At 37.7% G+C, this 20,564-nt stretch overlaps 1 protein-coding gene across 2 annotated transcripts in view; it reads right to left on the reverse strand.

The window, feature by feature from the left end:
- Positions 1-20,564, reverse strand: part of LOC124619476 (protein transport protein Sec24C) — a 119,497-nt gene that overhangs the window by 6,306 nt on the left and 92,627 nt on the right. For both annotated transcript variants that reach the window (XM_047145895.1, XM_047145888.1), the window contains exons 11-17: positions 20,235-20,361; positions 14,397-14,557; positions 12,136-12,315; positions 10,439-10,640; positions 5,107-5,301; positions 4,415-4,606; positions 2,339-2,532 (exon numbers count right to left, since the gene is read on the reverse strand). In XM_047145895.1, the coding sequence (XP_047001851.1) occupies positions 2,339-2,532; positions 4,415-4,606; positions 5,107-5,301; positions 10,439-10,640; positions 12,136-12,315; positions 14,397-14,557; positions 20,235-20,361 (1,251 nt within the window). The remainder of the gene's footprint in view (positions 1-2,338; positions 2,533-4,414; positions 4,607-5,106; positions 5,302-10,438; positions 10,641-12,135; positions 12,316-14,396; positions 14,558-20,234; positions 20,362-20,564) is intronic.

Consider the following 20,564-nt stretch of genomic DNA (forward strand, 5'->3'; position numbering starts at 1 on the left):
CTATTAAAATAGATCAATAAATTTCGAAACACACTGCTCTGATTTGTGTTCCCCCAACCTTACACAATCATTTGAGACACGGATCAGAAACAATCTGTTTTTATGTATTGGCACTTTTTTAACAATGTTTTTCACCCTTCTATCTCTTATTAAGCCAGTTTAAAGAACTTATTATAAATATGATTTGGATACAAATAGAATGGTAACCTGTGGAGGGCCCTCCCATTTTTTATAATGCACTGAGTCTTGCATAAAATCAGTCTTCAGTGTAATTTGAAATTTTATAGAAGATAATTTTATTTAAAAGACATGTAATTATGATGTAAAGCTTGGATCATGCCATAAAAATGACATTACAAGCCACCACTACATAAGAGGCAGTGTCACTGAAGGTGAAAAGTAACACGTGGCAACTGACCTGAAAGCATCAGGGGAGGCTGACACATGCTATACAGTGGGACTGTATTTTTTTTAATTATTGCAGTGCCAACACTGATGGCAGTCACATTAGTGTGAGTCAGGCAAATGTTTTTGTCTGTGCTGGACGTTAACATTATAAACCAGCATTTTGTAAAGCTTGTCTTTATTATTCAAACCACAATATCACCTCAAAAATAATGGACAAAACTATGAAAAACAAAGTTATTTATATCCATGGAAGTTTGGATTTGGGCATTTACTAATGAGGTCTCAGTTGCAGGCTACAACACATATTTCTCTCTTATTTCTAATAGAAAATCCAGGATGGAATGTAACAATATTATGAGAAGGATAGTTGCTACTCTCTGTATAGCGGAGATGCTGAGTCGCAGATAGGCATAACAAAAGGACTGTCAGAAAGTGAGCTTCCAGACAACTAGACTTTTGTCAGAAATAGAAAACACACACGCAAGCATGCACACGTATCTCACACACATATGACCACAGTCTCTGGCTTCAGCAGCCAGACTGTTGTCAGGTGTGTGCGAGGTGTGTGCGTGCCCGACAAAGGCCTTGTTGGCCAACAGCTCACTTCCTGACAGTCTTTTTTGTTATGCCTATCTGCGACTCAGCATTTCTGCTATATGGAGAGTAGCAAGTATCCTTTTCATGATATTGTTACATTCTCTCTTATTTCTGTGTGTTGTTGTTGTTGTGTTCAGTCCAGAGGCTGGTTTGATGCAGCTCTCCATGCTACTCTACCCGGTGCAAGCTTCTTCATCTCCCAGTGCCTACTGGAACCTACATCCTTCTGAATCTGCTTAGTGTATTCATCTCTTGGTCTCTCTCTACAATTTTTACCCTCCACGCTGCCCTCCAATGCTAAATTTGTGATCCCTTGATGCCTCAGAACATGTCCTACCAAACGGTCCCTTCTTCTTGTCAAGTTGTCCCACAAACTCCTCTTCTCGCCAATTCTATTCAATACCTCATCATTAGTTATGTGATCTACCCATCTAATCTTCAGCATTCTTCTGTAGCACCACATTTTGAAAGCTTCTATTCTCTTCTTGTCTAAACTATTTATCGTCCATGTTTCACTTCCATACATGGCTACACTCCATACAAATACTTTCAGAAATGACTTCCTGACACTTAAAACTATACTCGATGTTAGCAAATTTCTCTTCTCGTTTTGCTTTTGTTGATGTTCATCATATATCCTCCTTTCAAGAAACTGTCATTCCGTTCAACTGCTCTTCCAGGTCCTTTGCTGTCTCTGACAGATAAATGTCATGGGCAAACCTCAAAGCTTTTATTTCTTCTCCATGAATTTTAACTCCTACTTCGAATGTTTCTTTTGTTTCCTTTACTGCTTGATCAATATACAGATTGTATACAGATTGAATAACATCGGGATAGGCTACAACCCTGTCTCACTCCCTTCCCAACCACTGCTTCCCTTTCATGCCCCTTGACTCTTCTAACTGGCATCTGGTTTCTGTACAAACTGTAAATAGCCTTTCGCTCCCTGTATTTTATCCCTGCCACCTTCAGTGTGATACCAAGACTAAATTATGGAAAATCAGGAGAAAACTGTCTGCTGGTTATTACAAACTGTTTGAGGTTTAATTCTTGAAGTATTTCTGGAATATGATGAGAGTTTCATCTAACTATGCATGAATGAAATTGTTGGTTTTATGTATGTACTACACAGCACTACGACTACTTTCTTTGTTCCAGTTATTACCAATATACATCACAGTAAAAGATGGATCTCATTAAGCGACTTAACATATACTTTTCAACAGTTCAAAGCAGGCAAGTGTGTTAGAAGTTTTATTTCTATTCAACTGACCCACACTATTAACACCTTTGCCAGTTTACAATTACAAAATCAACAATAATAAGAACTCACCCTCATACAACGATGCCTTTGCTGACGTACAGCATTCACTAATGATCTAATACGTGTAGAGAGTGGGTTGTCAATGTCCTGCAGGGATGTGCGATCAATATCAATCTGTGCTGCTGAATGAACACCAAACACGTTTTGGACCCATTCAACATTGACATTTAAACCAATCCACAGGAACATGTAGATACCATTTTCTGCGAAAGAACATGTTACTGTTTAAACAGAAGTACAGGAAACAAATATAGCAGATATCTAAAATACATGGGAACAGAACGACTAGCGAGTATTTACTGCAACAGAAAAATTTCAAGTGTTAACCAATAAGCACTTAAAAGAACAAAAACTAAACCCAGCTTTCCAACCTTTTAGTTTCTTTCACAGTTCCAAAAGTTAGGTATGCCTCGTTAAGTACGTTATAGCAAATCTATCACCTTGTAATTTTACAATTTTTTGAATTGAATTTTCCTTTTGATATTATTTTAAAACTGTATCTGAGCCAGCTTCAATAAATTACTGCTAACAGCCAATAAATATTGTTAACAGAACCATTCTGATTCCATCAGGAAATCATTTTTATTTTTATTCTGGTATGTTGTGGGTTGATGATGAAAATGGAGAGAGAAGAGAAGAGCCAATAACAGTAGTGAGAAAGAAGGTGAAATTTGAAAATCCTAAAGAGTGCTCAATGATCAATGCTAACTGCAGACACATATAAGTTCAAGAGCTACAATTAGTATTTTCAATCTTTAAGTGTTTCTACTGACAGTACTATGAATTTCACTTACCGAAGGCAAGTATAAGCCAGCCATTTTGTCTTCTTTAATTTTAACATTCTTCTCAACGGAACTTTTGCTTTAACATTGTCTGTTCAACTCTACTACTATTACAAAAATATAGGGTCTGGAAACAATATTTCAGTGTTACCAAATCTGGTTTCTTATGGATTTAAATGGGTGATGACAACAAAGCCAATTGTTCATTGAGAACATCTAAGCTCACTCTTTGAAGACAAACATACCAAATGGGTTTCCAATGCTGTGTGTTGAAAAGCACTCTTACATAAAGTGAGGCCTTTAACACAAAGTACTGACTCCAGAGCCACCAAATAAGTCAGTGGTGCCCATAAATCACATTCAGAAATGGTGCAATATATATGAAAATCTAAAAAAATTATAGCTCAAACTAGCTTTAGTACATATGGGGCCCACAAACTTTTCTCTGGCCTACAATTCTACATTTGACCACCAAGTAAAAATATGATAATTTCAACCTCAGCCTCTTCCCGTACACATATATTAATTAATTTGTTTCTTGAAAGACTAGTGTTACGCACACAAGTAGACAGGTAAGAAATGTTGTAGCTTTTAATCAAGTTTCCTGAGCCCTTGCTTATCATAATGATAAAATTAATTTTAACAGAGATGCATTCTGGCATTAAAATATTTATAATTTTGCCCTCAGCTTTTGAATAAAATGTTTGTCTTGGTAGTTCTTACACAAAAATGTTGCCAACAGTATCCTTCAGTTTCTATCATGGTTTCACCATGTGCCTACAGAAGGCTCCGAGTGTGATTCCTCTACAATTGCCACTGTATCATCTACATCTAACCTTGACACCTTAATCAGACTATAAATTCAAGCAATAACAGGAAGAAGATGAAATAGATAGTAAACTTAAGATGCTGATGTGATGAACGAGGTCACATTTACATGCTAGAAATTATTATTAATTTTCTAATTATTACACACAAGTTCAAAACAGTCAAGAGCTGTCCTGCATCATCTCACATGATATTACTTTTTTATTAAATTTTGCCAAATCTATTCTTCTTCCTACATAGAAGTCTCAGGTACTGACAGAAACAGTGCTCAACTCTTTAAAGTCATTAACGGAGGCACATGGCGAGTGTACTATTAGCAGACAGTCAGCTAAGTGACTTAATATTTATCTGAACTGAATTTTGCATCTTTCTTGCTGCTGGAAAAAATAACTATGTAACTGTGGTAGACTTGTCTGCATTTTTACAGACATTTGGTCACACCTCTTGTCCCTTCATCAAATAAGACAATACTCACCCAATAAGTAGACACCATCATCTCGGATTTTGTCAGACGAGCAGCGGATTGGTGAGGGGAAATCGTCAGAATTAACGTCAATGTCATGTAGTGGCAGCAAACGTGGATAAAAGTATACTACAGATGATGGGATGTCCATTATTGTAACAGCTTGCATCGCAAAGGATCGATCATCCAGTGTCATGTCAGACCCTGCAAATGACAACACACATGACTATCACATAAAAGATAGTTTCTTATTTTCCATGGTGCTGCAAATAATCCTTAAAATGTATTCATGCACACTAAAATAAAAAATGTAAAATAAGGGTAAGACAACTATTTACCTATAGATGATTGGTGTGTGCCACACAAACATGTAACAGGACACAGTTAACACTAGTTTTTGAGTTATTGCTTGTTTTCTAGTAAGAATATATATACCCTCTCTCTCTCTGTGCGTGCGTGCGAGCGTGTGTGTGTGTGTGTGTGTGTGTGTGTGTGTGTGTGTGTGTGTGTGCGCGGGAGCGCGCGCGCGCGCGCGCGCACCGCACTCCTACTAGAACTGTTTTCTTTGTGTGTTTCTGCGTGCCACACTCCCAATGCCCAATATGTTTCCATCCAGGAATTTACATTATTGTTGTAAAATAAAATGAAATATATAAGCTCAAGAGACTCATCAGCATAAATTAACATAAAAAGTAAGTAATTACCTCCTGAGACAGCATCACTTTTGAGAACGCAGTTAATATACAGAGGCAGCAGTTTCATGCATTCAGGGAGTATAAGCTGCCCAGCAGATGAAGGGCTTGCACAGTTCTTTCTATAGCAGGCCAACATCTGTGCACATCGATTCACAAGCCCATCCTTCACAGATTTGGGCGTAGATTCCAACAAGCGAACCACAACTAGAAAATGCCAGTATAATAAAAGGTGAAGACATTTTAGATTTTACCACTGCATCACACAAAGAAAATTAAATATAGAGCTAATCTGTATAACTGTGCAATAGAAGGTTAACACTAGTTTGATCTAAACACACTTAGATTACTATAGCATGTTTACTTACAGATCTTGGTAAACAATAATTTTGATTAGGTTTCAGTACGTAGGTTCTGACAAAATAATTCTCTCTCTCCATTATGTCTTCTGATACAGTCTTTTGTATTCAAATCTCTGAAGTTTCTCAATTCTTGCTTCAGACCTTAATGGTTCAATCTTTCTTTTTCATATTCATGTTTATCTTCATCTTTTCTTACATACTTGATCCAAATGCTCTACAAATATTCACGTTGTTTTAAGTTTTCTTAAATTTGTTTTGCATTGTGCCAGCCTATTTACTGTTATTTTTATGAGAAACTGTGTCACTGTCTTACACTCTAATCAAACAGTATTTCTCTGTGATTCTATGCTATTACATATGTCAAATGTGTATGTATAAACTTAATAATATGGCTTATAAACCACTTTAAAGTACCTCCTATTTCTGTTAAACCTCTGAAATACTACATTCCACTTCTGTTTATTACCATTTACCTACCAGCATAATGAATTACTGTTGAAACTGATCATGGAATTGGTCTCTGTAATTACATGAAACTAAAATAATTAAGTAATATTTTAATCTCGATTACATAACTGATAAAGGTGACAGATGACCTGAAAATTGCCATGGACAGACAAGAAGCGACTATCATTTGCTTCTTAGATTTCAGCAAAGCATTTGATACTGTCGACTTCGACATCTTACTAGGCAAACTTAGCGGTCTAAATTTGTCACCAAGTGCAGTGCAATGGTTTCGCTCATACATGACATCTCGTCAGCAACGCGTCCTGTCCGGGAATATAAAATCACAATGGCGGCAGGTAGTGTCAGGCGTTCCCCAAGGCCCAGAGGTCCCATACTCTTCTCTCTGTATGTCAATGATGTGTCATCGGTTCTGACTTATTGCAAATATCGTATGTATGCTGATGACCTTCAATTGTATCTAAGTGCGAAACCAAACAATCTTAAGAAAGCTACTGAAAACTTCAATACTGATCTCGATGCACTATCAAAATGGGCACAGGACATAGGACTAAAACTAAATCCATCTAAAACCCAAGCGGTACTTGGTCACTCTAAGCTCATTAGCCCAAAACATCGGGAATCCGTACCATCTCTTATCCTAAATGGAACAAATATTAACTTCTCTCCCTCAGCAAAGAGTTTGGGAGTAATAATAGATGAAAATCTAAATTGGACAGAGCACGTAACTGCAGTGTGCAAAAAATCATCAGCATCCCTTCATGTCCTACAAAAATATAAAAAACTCTTCCCTTTCGATCTGAAAAAGAAATTAGTACAAACGCTTATACTGCCAATCATTGACTACAGTAATACTATCCTACAAGGCCTCTCTCAGGAAAATTCGCGACGTCTAGAACTGGTCATGAATGCCTGCGTCTGATATATCTGTGACGTTCGACTTTTTGATCACATTTCACCAGCATATGCAAAATTGTCCTGGCTGCATGCAGACAAACACAGAGATTTCCATACACTCTGTCTCATCTACTGCCTTATAAATGTACACTGTCCCTCATGTCTCTCCTCGTCCTTAACGCAAATGTCTGAACAACATGACAGAAACACACGTTTCTATCATAATAAAATCCTCTCTGTTCCACTGCATCGCTCAGTCACCTTCTCCAAGTCCTTTACAGTAGCAGGAAACAGACTCTGGAATAACCTCCCTCGTTATGTTAGAGAACTTAAAAACATGTCCAGCTTCAAAATACAGTTAATGATGTATCTACTTAAGCAACAGTAATGCTTTCCTTTGTACATGAATGCACTTCACCTCATTACTTCCCCCTTTCCCCCTCCTTAAGTCTCCCTCCCTCAAAACTCGCTATACGAGTAAACATCTACTTTACGCACCAAGATATTAATGTACATCTGCACAAATTTTCATTACTATTGCCAATTTTTCTCATGTTTATCATTATTATTTGATTTTTTTACTGTTACTATTATTACTTTTATCATAATTTGTATGTATAGCACCTGTTGTAAAAATACTGCCAGTACTTACTCTATCAGGTCTTAGTCATTACTCTTTATTCATATTGTGACTAGAGTAATCTAATTTTCTTATTTAAAGTATTGTCACGATGTAACTCTGATGTGTGAAATGCTGCATGTGTGAAACACTGGTCTGATGTAAGAGAGGGCCTGACGGCGCTAATCTGATCAGGTTAAATAAATAAAAAATAAATAACATTATAAATAAAGTGAACATAGTTGTGCAAGGTGTTCCAATAATATTAATAGGTCCGCAGAGCCACTTATACTATTTTACACTTCCTCCTGACAGACTGGGGAAGGTGCTTGCTATGGTCTGTTCCAGGGAACTATTGTTTACATAAGTTGTTTTTGACATAACATGAGGAATCTAAATGAAAATGCCTGAACCACAAAGAAAATACATCTCATTGTCACTGTAAGTATAAACATGTCAACAGTGTGTGAGAGATTCTGTTTAACTGAAAACATAGCTGGAGGAACTGGGGAAACCTAAATATTTTTGTACAGAAACAGAGCTTCTCATGAGAAAGGAGCTTTGAAATGGCAGGTTTACAAACCGTCTAACAGAAAACTATTGAAACAAGTACTTAAGAGCTGTATTTTGTTTTTTGAACTTTTAAGACTACTAAGCATAGCACATTACCTCTCTCTTCTTGTTATCAGCAACAAAACTCACGTAAATTACGTAAACTGATATTTCAGCATAACAATTACTAATTTCTTGCTGATTCTCCATTTTTTTTCCAATGTGTCACTATTATGCATCACTATCTCTTGTGTGTTCATCCACCATAAACCCTGGACCTCATGGTAGCAGAGTTAGTGTACCTCAGCACTATAACAGATGGCCGTTCCCCAGGTACAACCATAACAGAGGATCACCAATGGAGAGGCCAGGCTCCAGGGCACTCAGACCCAGGAGCAATGACAAACTGTGGCCAAGAGCGGAGTGCCCACCCGGTGGTGGGACACGCTGCTGAGCACAATGCGCCCAATTTCAATGCTGCTTCAGAATCTGTGGCATATGGATCTTTCCCGACACCAGCTTCTCTGAATTATGTAGATGGGAGTTGTCCTTGAAACACATCAGCTGTTCCCATAATCTTACTGGCCTAAAACTCTGCTAGCCTCTGTCCCACACCCATAGCCACACTCCCACAGGAACCTAACTTCATTTATCCGGCACCCACACCACCTTTCCCACCGTATCTCCCTCCTTCCTTCTGATATCGCCTCCCGAGCCACTCTTGCACATGGCTATCACTGTTTGCTCCCTGATATCACCCACTGTCTGTGTCACATTCCTGTCCTGTTCACCAGCTCCCTCTCCCTGCTTTATTCCTTTCCTGTGCACATGCTACCTACCTAATAGCCATCAGACACCCTTTTCTGTCTTTCTCCTCTCTTCCCTTTCTCACTATACCTGAAACAACATCTCAACCCAACCCACTCAAGCTGCAGAACTGCAGGCCCAACTCTCTCTCTCTCTCTCTCTCTCTCTCTCTCTCTCTCTGCGCGTGTGCGCGCGTGCGCGCGTGCGCTTACATTTCTGTTCTACCAATATTTATTTACTTGACATAAGGTATACCAATTACAACTCTCAACCATCAGCATTTCACTGTGTTGGGACCGTTGCCATTCACGTTGTATATTAATGAACTTGCAGACCATATTAATAATAACCTCAGACTTTTCCCAGATGATGCAGTTATCTATAATGAAGTACTGTCTGAAAATAGCGCATAAATATTCTTTCAGATCTTGAAGATAGCTGTGAACTATCCCAAGAGAGAGTACTAAAGTTTCAAGAATCAGCTTTAAATGGTGACTCTAGGAATATTTTGCAACCCCCTAGATATGTATCACAAAGGGATTACGAGGATAAGACTAGAAAAAGTACAGCACACACAGAGGCATTCAACCAATCATTCTTCCTGCACTCCATACATGAATGGGACAGGAAGAAACCCTAATAACTGGAACAATGGGACGTGCCCTCTGCCATGCATTTCATAGTGATTTTCAGAGTACAGATACAGGTGTAGATGTAGTTGTAGACTTACTAGTTTATTTGTACATAATCATCAAACACTATCACAATGAATGTGGTACTCAGTAACAGAGCAAATTTGGAATATTTTTACTTTCACCAACAGTGCTCTATTCACACTTTCTACACCACCTTTACGGTGGCAGTTAGTCTGTCCATTTCTACTGAGATTTCTATTGTTACTATCTCTTTCTCGAGTTACATTTAGCCAACCATCTGTAATTTCTTTTCCAACGTTTCCTTTTATCATTGTTTAGCAACACTGAACAAATGCAGAATATTATATCACTCAACATACAGGTGATCTGGGCTCCCAATTTACATACCAATGTCCCATGTAATATCACCTTCTCCCAATTCACATTTCCTCACCCTCATCGTAAGCCACACACTGCCAGCACACGCATCACCTTTTCACCTTTCTCCTCCTTTGCTCCTTTTCTTTTCCACTCCCCCACCCATACCCCACCTCCCTCCCAAAGACACTACACTTGGCAACCTTGTCCTGCACATTCCAGTCCCTGTGCTCTCTGCCAGGGAGTGCTCACCCCCAATCCAAACCCTGCTATCTCTCCGCCTTCCCTGCTCCACTCTGGAGTGCTGCTTTCGTTCAACACAACAGTTGAAATCTGGATAGAGTGGCCAGAGGTAGCAATCATGTATGTGTGCCTGCTTCTGTGAATATATGTCCATTTTCCTTTCTTTTCTGAAGAAGGTTTTGGCCGAAAGCTATATGCGTAACAGTCTTTTCATTGAACATATATGCAACTCAATGTTTCATCTTTATGGTGAACAGCATCTGTTCTTTTCATAATTGTTTCCATAGCAACCTGGGCTTTCTACTGTTTGAATGTACTCATGTAGGCAAACAGGTGTGTCAAACATGATAATTTGCAACGTACAATGTGTGAAAATTGTAACTGACCTTGTTTTGAAAAGAAATTAATGATCGTGTCGAGATCACAGCTGCGATATAGGTCTGCTAACTGTGAGCATGTCTTCAGAGACAAGTTGATTATGCGCAGTCGCCTTTGTCCACTGCAGGATGTGAACAGTACAGCCACCTGGATGTACACGCCATCTTCTTCTGTCAGTTTATCATCATGTTTTACCTCGACAGCCACAGCCTGTGCAATACATTTATTGGCAATACTTAAAAATATACTTTAATAAAATGCTCAAGCTTGTGACATGTTAACATATTTGAAAGTAATAAAATTTACAGAATCTGTGTACCAATTCTGAAGTACCAGCCATTAATTCTATTTGTATTTGTTATTTCCTACAGTGTAATGAAGAAAATATGCTTTTCTCTATTTACGCAACTGCTCAGTTATATCTACATTTGCTACAGATTTGAGTGACTTAAACATGCTGGTGACTTGTTTCACCAAATCCAACTAGTGTTGGGAGAAATCATTTTAATACCAATGTTCCACTTGTAAGGTTGACTGTTCACAGAATTGGCTTTACTTAAATACAGCCACTGTTTAGATTCCTGAAGAAACTCTCCAGAACTGCCATAATTAACCTGCTGTTTGACCTGCACACATTTTGCAACAGATTCTCTGTCTTTTCTGATATTTAGTCTCGTTAAGAGTATCACAGCTCCTTGGACTGGTAGAAAAATATTTACAATCTCTAAGTTCACACTGCTTTAAAGTAGAATAATATTACAAAATCTTAGTTCAAAAATGATTTCCAATGCATCCGGGCTCATGTGAACATTTTAGGTCATACATGACCAATGAAGCACTTCAAATAGTTACTTGGGGAAACAGCAGAAATCTAACACTGCATATCTGCCAAGTAACAAATTTAAATCATTCATTCACTCAACAGAGGACAATGTAAATACCTGATGTAATTGGTTAGATAAATCTTCTCACCAAGTACCAGCAGGAGAAAAAACACATAAAAGTATCTAAATTTGCAAGCTTTTGGAGACAGTGGCTCCCCCTCCTGCCTGAAGGATTCAAGGGGAAGGAAGAAGGTGATGGAAAAGTGTGAGGTTTAGGAACTGGGGAGAATTCAGAAAAGTCATCCACAATGCTGGCTCATGGGAGACTCCCATGACCTGGGGTTCCAGGCAACTTGTCCAAGCTCTCCCTATTTCCTAAATCTGACCAGTCCTTTTCCTTCACTCTTCTTCCTACCCCTTCAACTCTTTTGCCAGAAGGAACCATTGGCTCTGACAGTTTGCGAATTTTAGTACCTTTGTATGGTATTTTCTTGCTGCCACTTTGTGAATACATTTTTTTTATCTACTCAACAACATTATATTTTCAAAAACTGATAATTGTTGTTCATATATTATGCATATATTTAGTATTAAAATTCAAAAATACAGTCCACATTAGTTTTTCCATCACATAACAATATGCCCAACAAACAGTGAGTGGAATCTACAGATATGAAAAAGAAATCTCAAGCTGAAGGTCAGCTAATCTAATTTTATCACAACGATTATTACTAAAAATGCCATATGCTACATAAGGTTAGCAATGATTACATTAGAAGAAAAATATGTGCCTTGATTAAGTGCCTTATGCTGCAAGGAAAGGACAGTAAAATGGCTACAATGACTTATCTTAAACAGAGCATGGAAATAATGATCAATACCTTATCACAATCAATACTAGCAAGTTCCATATCTGTAGTGTTAGACATGAAAAAGTGACCCGCAAAGTCTGTTGCTCTAACACCTGTAGACGTTCGAACTCGCATGATAGCATCAAACACCACAGGTCGGCTGACATCGTGCTTGATGTCTGCTATCAGTCTCTCCCCATCCAAATCTGCCTGTAAATAACCAAAACATAATTGCAGTTCATTTTATGCATACAGGTAAGTTTCAAAAAGCTGGGTAAAAATCATGACTTCACAAAATTGGAACACACAAGAATCACTCTCTTTTATCGCAACTGACTTCAATATTTTGTATTAAAGGTCAAGGAAATTAATATGATGAAACACACTAAAGTGTTTCTTTTTGTGCTATTAAATGGAGTGTGTTTTCCACTGCTGTTTTGTAGAATAATCTTCACCGAGTTCTGTTAACAGAACAGTAGTTAGAGCCAGAAAATTGGTTCAGTTATGGCAAACAGATTAATGATCAGTTTACTGCTGCAACTTAGCTTATTTTTGTCATGACAAAAGGACATAACTGGGTCACTGTACCTGTAACTATCATTCCAAGTCATGAGCTATTACATGTGCAAACAATACACTCACATAATTGAACTGATTATAAACACATTTTGCCACACGTGTGTCTGTAATAAGAAAGCAGAAGCCAAATATCACTCACTTCACGGAAAATGCTTATATCAAATAGTGCATGGTTAAGATAGCAAATTAGGACAACCTGTGGCTTCCTCAGACTGGTTGGTCCCTTCTAAATACTATTTCCACCTTTACACAAAAGCAATTTCTTAAAGTTTTAAGCAGGGACAGTAAATGCCTCCTTTTTGTTGTTATAGTGTTACAATTTGATCGATCACACTTTAAGAAATTCAAGCTGCCCTGTTTATATGCCTACAATTAAATAAATTTACAATTGTCTACACATTCAAGAAAACTGCAAATGAGTGAATTGTGCGTGTGGACTGCACTTAGAATTGTGGTGCAAATTATTTTGGAGGACGCAGAGGCTACAAATTACGTCATGTAAGATGAGAAGATTTTGGAATTCTACAGTCTGCTTGGCTGTAGTCTTAGGGTTAAAGGTCACTTTCTTCATGCTCGTCAACAGTACTTTCCTGATGATCTTGGTAATTTTTAGTAAAGAATCTGACAAATGCTTCAATCAAAATATTAACATAATGGTAAAGAGATATCTAGGAAATTGTAGTGTACACATGGTTGGTGATTAGATACTTTTACCGACTGCGACATGGTCGCATATACAAATAGTGATCCCATACTGTCAAATGTTTTTTATTTCAGTCTTTGATCACAATATGAATTCTTTAGACGATGACCGGTTTCAGTCCGTAATGACCATCCTCAGATCTTTTTTACACCATGTCCTAAAGTGATAAGACCATAATGGGTCCGCAAAAACATATAAATATAATCAGCATAGCATTGTCATAAAGATCTAAAAGAAGGTGTAGAGTAGGCCGCATCGTCCACACAGTCATTATTGCAATGAGTTGAAATAATGACTGTGGATGATGCGGCCTATTCTACACCTTATTTCAGATCTTTATGACGATGCTATGCTGATTATATTTACATGTTTTGACGGTGCCATTATGGCCTAATCACTTTAGGATATGGTGTAAAAAAGATCTGAGGATGGTCATTACGGATTGAAGCCGATTATCGTCTAAAGAATTCATATTGTGATCAAAGACTGAAATAAAAAACATTTAATAGGTACTTTGTGGACAAACACTGAAGACAGTTGAAGATGAAGCCCAATGGTAGATTTATGGTGTGTGGGCTTTTAAATACATAATCACAGTTAGTGATTTGTTACACTTTTGTTCTGTCTCTCCACAAAACATTCACACACTGCTCATGTTGTCATATAGCAATATCATTATTATTATTATTATTATTATTATTATTATTATTATTATTATTATTATTATTATTCTCTTAATTTTCACATTTTCCTGATTTAGGGGGAAACTGGACATGATAAATAATCATCAGTCTTTTTGGAATGTGTGGGGGGAAAAAAATCAATTTTAATATGCATCTTAATTTGAAAACACCATTACTGTAACTGCTATTACTTTTGTCAGTCAGTTAGCTTTTGTTTTATTGTCCTTGTTAAGTAAAAATCTAAACAGTCTTGAATATTCTGTTATGGTGACAGTATTAAACTTCACAGATACTTCATTCTCACAGCATATAATACTGCTCCTTACCTGGAAATATGTATATTTGAATATCTCTCCACCACTAAGCCTGCAGACTTGTCCAATGGTGGCAAGATCAATATAAGAATTGTTGAATATGAAAAGATCCACACTGCAGCCTGCTCCCACACACTCCTGGCCCAAGTTGTTGTAGAAAGTTATTTGTGGAGCTGAAAGAAAATACCACACTTCAAATTACACTGTACCTATCCAAACTACTTTAACAGAACTGCAGCATGTAATCACAAGCCTTCATTCGAATTTAAAATAGAATTTTTTCCTTCACTTCATTGGTCATAAGTAGAATTGCAAAAGCAATATATTACCTTCCTACATAGTTTGCTTCACCAGAAATGCACTTTTCTACTAGACAGACAGCTAGATAATGTCTTCATCAGAAAAAAAGAGAGGCACATTACTTCAAATACGCACATTCTGCTAGACCACTATGTTGTTACTGAAGGTTTAATTGGTTATTGCCTCCACCAGAGAATGGAATGAGGAGTAGTCACATAAGGATGAATTAGGACTTCAGCAAGTTGTTAAAGACATGTCAAGTGAATGTCGTGGAATTTACAGCTGATTAAGGCTGCTGTATTCACTCGTGAATAGTCATGCTGAAAAACAATGTTAGAACTACAGGGTGTATCAAAAAGAATAATCGAATTTGGTATGTCTATATTTCTGAAACTAACAAACATATACAATGAATTTTGTTTTTTGACGAACGGGAAACTCAAAAAGGTTCTTTTTTTTCCATGTGTGTTCAATATGCCCTCCTTGAGATGCACATCATGTGTCAATGCGGTACTCAAATTGTTCCCACACTACAGCGAGCATGTCTTGAGTTACAGCTGCTGTTATGCGACGTCTCAGTTCATTCATTGTTGTTGGTAACAGAGGCACATAAACAGATGCACTTCCAGATGCCATTGTGGTACCTAGCAGGAACAGTGTAAAACTCTTTAGAGTTTGCTCTTTCCAACATTACGCTGTTCACGAACGTGTCTCAAATAACAAAATAGCTATGATTTTTTAAAATCTGACGATTCTTTTTGATACACTCAGTATGTTGCTTGCATAATTTCCTGCAATAGGAAGCTTTCATGAAAGCAACAATTTGCAGTGGTATGCAGCAGTCACTGTTACCTGCAGAGACAAAATCAATGATTAGTGTGCTTCTTGAACCCAAAAGTCTAATAGTTAGAATTTTCTCTAGTAAGAGAAATTCTTCGACTGCATACTCATTGTCTTGTTTGCAACATATATAGTCAGATACACAGTTCATTCCACATAACAATTCATCTTTCTCAGCTTGACTCAAATTGACAGATCTGCAAGTAAAAAAATTCTCTGTGCCACATTCATTAGTAATGGGACCGACTCCACAGTCACTGAAATACCCAAAATGTTTTTTTAAGAGTTATGATGTGAATACACCCTTCACTTAAGCCTATCTGTGATTAGACATGAACAGTGAAGCCTGCATCATCTTCCACAATGTTGCCAATGACAGCAATGCTGTCACTAGTGGCTTGATCCCAGTCACTGTTAGGGAGTTTGTTTTCACGGATAAACACACAAAAATACTTTGGCCCAGTCAAACACTTCCATCCTTGACAGTGTAGCACCTGCAAACTTTGCTCACCGTCTTGCAAAATATCTGAAGGACTAACACATTGCTTCACAAGAAAACTAATAATAATGTTATGTACAGCACAGACATGTACGTCCCACTCATTTCTGGTTATGACTTGCGAGGTAACTGCCATAGTGGGATAATGCAAAAATATATACTACCAATGCATCACCATTTAGTCATTTCTAGTGCACTACATTGCTACCATCTCATCCCACAGCACAACACAAAGGACTGTTTCAATTTGAATGGTCCTCGTACATTAACTGATAAATATAAGTAAATGGCTCCAATGACTTGGATCTGAATGAACAGCTCATTTACAAAATATGTAAACAGAAGAAAAGTAACGCTGCTTACACTAAAATCTTCATTAAATTAATTATGTCAGTAATTACGAGGGCGGTTCAGAAAGTAACCTCCGATTGGTCACAGTGCGGGTTGTGGGGGGAGTAGCGACGCCATCTGTGCGTTCACGCACTCAACAGGTCAGTCGGCATCAAGCCGTGGTCGAGTGAACGTCGTACCTGCACTAGTTTAGTTTTTGTGGCAGTTTGAAATGTGTGCTGCAATAGAAAACCCCGCCAAATGTGAAGTGCGTGCTGTCATAAGGTTTTTTACAGCCAAAGGATATTCTGCAGCAGCTATTCATCGTGAGCTTTGTGCCGTGAACGGACCAAGAGTTATGAGTGAAGGAGTTGTCCGTGAATGGGTAGGTTTATTTAAAAGTGGACGAGAAAACGTTCATGATGAAGAGAGGAGTGGTAGACCATCATTGGTGACTGACGAACTCGTTCAGACAGCTGATGCAAAAGTTCGTGAAAATCGACGTTTCTCAATGTCTGAGTTGTCTACTGGTTTTCCACAGATTTCTAAGACTCTCTTGTACGAGATAGTGACAGCAAGATTTACCGTAAGTTCTGTGCACGATGGGTGCTCACAGAACAACAGCCCTTCTTGAGTCCTTCAAGTGGGACGTTATCAACCACCCACCTTACAGCCCAGACCTGGCGCCAAGTGATTATCACCTCTTCATGCATTTGAAGAAATGGCTCGGGTCACAGCGGTTTGATGACGACGAAGAGCTCAAAGATGCAGTCACAGGCTGGCTCCAGGCACAAGCGGGTGATTTTTATGCAGAAGGAATTTCAAAGCTTGTGAAGAGATACGATAAGTGCCTCAATCGCTATGGAGACTATGTAGAAAAAGAGTGCAAAGATGTAGTTGTAAGATGTATATATTAAAATATTTTTATTTAACTTGGTGTATTTTTTTTAAATCAACCGGAGGTTACTTTCTGAACGGCCCTCGTACTATTTAGTAACAATGCTACAAATTGGTACTGAGGCTCTTGTACAAGGATGTAATTACCAATTAAGCATTTCTATTTGCTGACGTGTATTTCTAGTTTGTCAAGCATCCATCACACTTAATTCTATACCTCACACCAAATGTGCCATTTTATAGTGGCTTTGAATCTACAAATACACTACAAACAACATATTTTGGAGCTGCTTTCAAACATGGTCATTATAAAATGAAATACAATGCCTTTGCTCGGAAACATTCCGCAGCTCTAATTCTTCAGCACTCAACACCTCTTACGTTATAAATGTCTTGCAATTCATAGTGAAGATAGTAGCACTGACATCTTGTAGAAGAAGAAGTGGCCTGTTGCCAGCTTCACCTCGTCGGAAAGAACAATTCTTATTTGTTGGAAAAAAAAAAAAAAAAAAAAAAATAAGTTGCCCGAGACCCTTGTAGGATATATTTAATACACTGAAGAACTACAGTATGCAATGTCACTAAATGTATCTTAACAATACAGCTGTATGATGCACGACAGCAACTCCTTGCCACGCTGAAGGGCAAAGTACAACTGTAAATTTGATGCAGAAATCATAAGTAGAGCTTCTGTATATTCTTCACATGTTTAAATTCCAACTATCAGATTAGTTTCCGGCATCTATAGAGTAACACACATCATTCGAACAACTGACACGCCATTTACAATTGTAGGTTTGCTTTTCCAAGAAAATGGACAAATTCTATTTGAAAGGGATCTTGGTACAGGAAACCAAACTTTTTGGATTATCTTTCATCTTAGAATTACCTCCAGACACTTTTCTTGAGTTGTTAGTAAAATATTGTCCAATTTCAGGAGTTTTTCAGCACCTCAGTAGCCCAGAAAATGAATTTAAAATTTTAGCATCCCATTTTCAATTCCACCAGATACTGTACCTTCAGAAACACAATTAGAAGTGATAAAATTTACAAAATTACACACTACACAAGGATAGGAATGTTAGTGCTATTAATTTACAATGTATATGCAGAAGTGTTTCCAAGACTTTATAAAAATGTAGCCAACATCACGTCTACATTTGAGTCAACTGGTTGTTGTTAACAACTCTTCCCTGTCCTGAAGAGGATAAACATTGCAAAGAAGTCCCATCTTCATGACCCAGTAGAGTATTCTGTGTCTTGTGGCAGCAGACACCAAATATTTTGTCACTTTTAAAGAAAATGTAATGTTCCAAAAACACAATGAAATTTTAAAATTTTTTACTTGGATTGAATTTTTCTTTTAAACAAATTGTGTTGCAATGTTTCTGCTTGACAATATTGTACACACAATATTGACTTGTCATATGCGACATGTCTACCCATCACTACTTGTGGACACACTATGTCAAATTGCTGTTCAACAGGTTTTTGCGCTGCATACTGAGGCAATATTATGGCAAACAGCCAATATCAGTTTCATTTTCTTTCACAATTTTTTTTTAATTTAAAAATGACTGGATGGTTTTTGGTCTTTCTTGATAATACATGATTGCTGCCCTTCTCTGAAGTTTCTTGATGTACTCCTTTAATCCTACCTGGTAAGGGTCCCACACCATGCAGCAGTACTCCAAAAGAGGATGGACAACTGTAGTGTGGGCAGTCTCTCTACTAGACCTGATGCATCCTCCAAGTGTTCTGTCAATAGAATGCAGTCTTTGGTTCACCTTTCCCACAACATTTTTCTGTGTTCTTTCCAATTTAAGTTGTCTGTAAATGTAATTCCTAGGTATTTAGTTGAATTTATGGCCTTTAGATTTGATTGATTTATCATGTGACTGAAGTTTAATGGATGCCTTGTAGCACTTGTGTGGATGACCTCACTTTTTATTATTTACAGTCAATTGCCAATTTTTGCACCAAACAGATATCTTAATTAGAAACCTTACAAACAGCAAAGCGGCAAATTTTTTGAGAGATACAGTGTGCACTTTGACAGTTCATGGTTTTTATTGTTAATAGCATTTGGAAATTTAAAGAAAATGGAGCAGCTGAAACTGAAGTGCTTGCATCAGCCAACCACAGAGATTACACATTTCCTACACAGCTGCCAACCTGGAAAGTTGGCTTCTTTTACTGCAGTAATTACCCAACATGTAAAATATATGTAATTTCTCTCATTCATTTAGTGACCAATTATTGACACTACTTTTGTTTCTTGCTTCACAATGCAATGTTGTGAAACATACCAGATTAAGTCTAAAGAGCCAAACTACTTACAAGACCCATTTATCTGTAATCTGCTGTCTCTGCACTTCAGCTGATTTAACAGCCAAGTTTATGTATCTAACCCTTTAGTAGTGTCTTCATTTCTGGTGGCAGCCTTCCGTACTACCATTCAAGCCTTCCTTTCTCATTTGCAAATTTCTTATATGAAAACTATGATTTTTCCAAGAACATCTGCAACAGCAGTGCTAAATATATCTGAGCACTTTTACTCTAGAAACATTTGAAAAGGCAGAGCACATGCAAAAAGCAAGCAAGCACATATCATGCACACATGACCACCATCTCTGGCAGATCGGACCAAAATTCAACTGGTTGAGCTGCCAGAGATGGTGGTCATGTGTGTGTGAGGTGTGCTTTGTTGTGTGAATTGATGTGTGTATGCATATGTTTCTTTTCCTGATGAAGTCTGTGGCCGAAATCTTTAATTTTGTGCCTGTCTGCAACTTGTCAACTCTACGGTAAGTAGCAATCTATCTTTTACTTAAATTGTTGACTTTCCATCCCAGAGTTTCCATTGTTTAATAAAACACACTTTTGTAGCTTAAAAACACAGAGCATTCAGAGACTATGTGATGTGGTTAAAGCTAATCTGACAATGTTATCATTACTGCAGCAAAATGTGAAGAGAGACATACCCAAGACCGTTTTCTCTTTCTCAGTTCCAAGCAGCTTCCTATCATCCCTGTTCTTGAGTTTACCAGGGGCTTCAGCAATTGGCAGTGAGGAATTGAACACCAGAAGCTTGCCAGCACATTCTGCAGCCTGCAAAAGACATTATATTATCTACTACTCATTAGCCAACATTTTCTATTATAAGTGAAATAAGTAAAACCCCGATGCTGTTTACAGCTTGTTTATTGGTTAAAAAATAAATTTGAAATGATGAAGGACAATCCTAGGCTGGAATATGGATTGGCACACATGGAATTCCAGCCATGGCATCAGGAAAAAGTAGCACCCCCCCC

Source organism: Schistocerca americana, chromosome 1, assembly GCF_021461395.2.
Source record: "Schistocerca americana isolate TAMUIC-IGC-003095 chromosome 1, iqSchAmer2.1, whole genome shotgun sequence".
Taxonomy (NCBI): domain Eukaryota; kingdom Metazoa; phylum Arthropoda; class Insecta; order Orthoptera; family Acrididae; genus Schistocerca; species Schistocerca americana.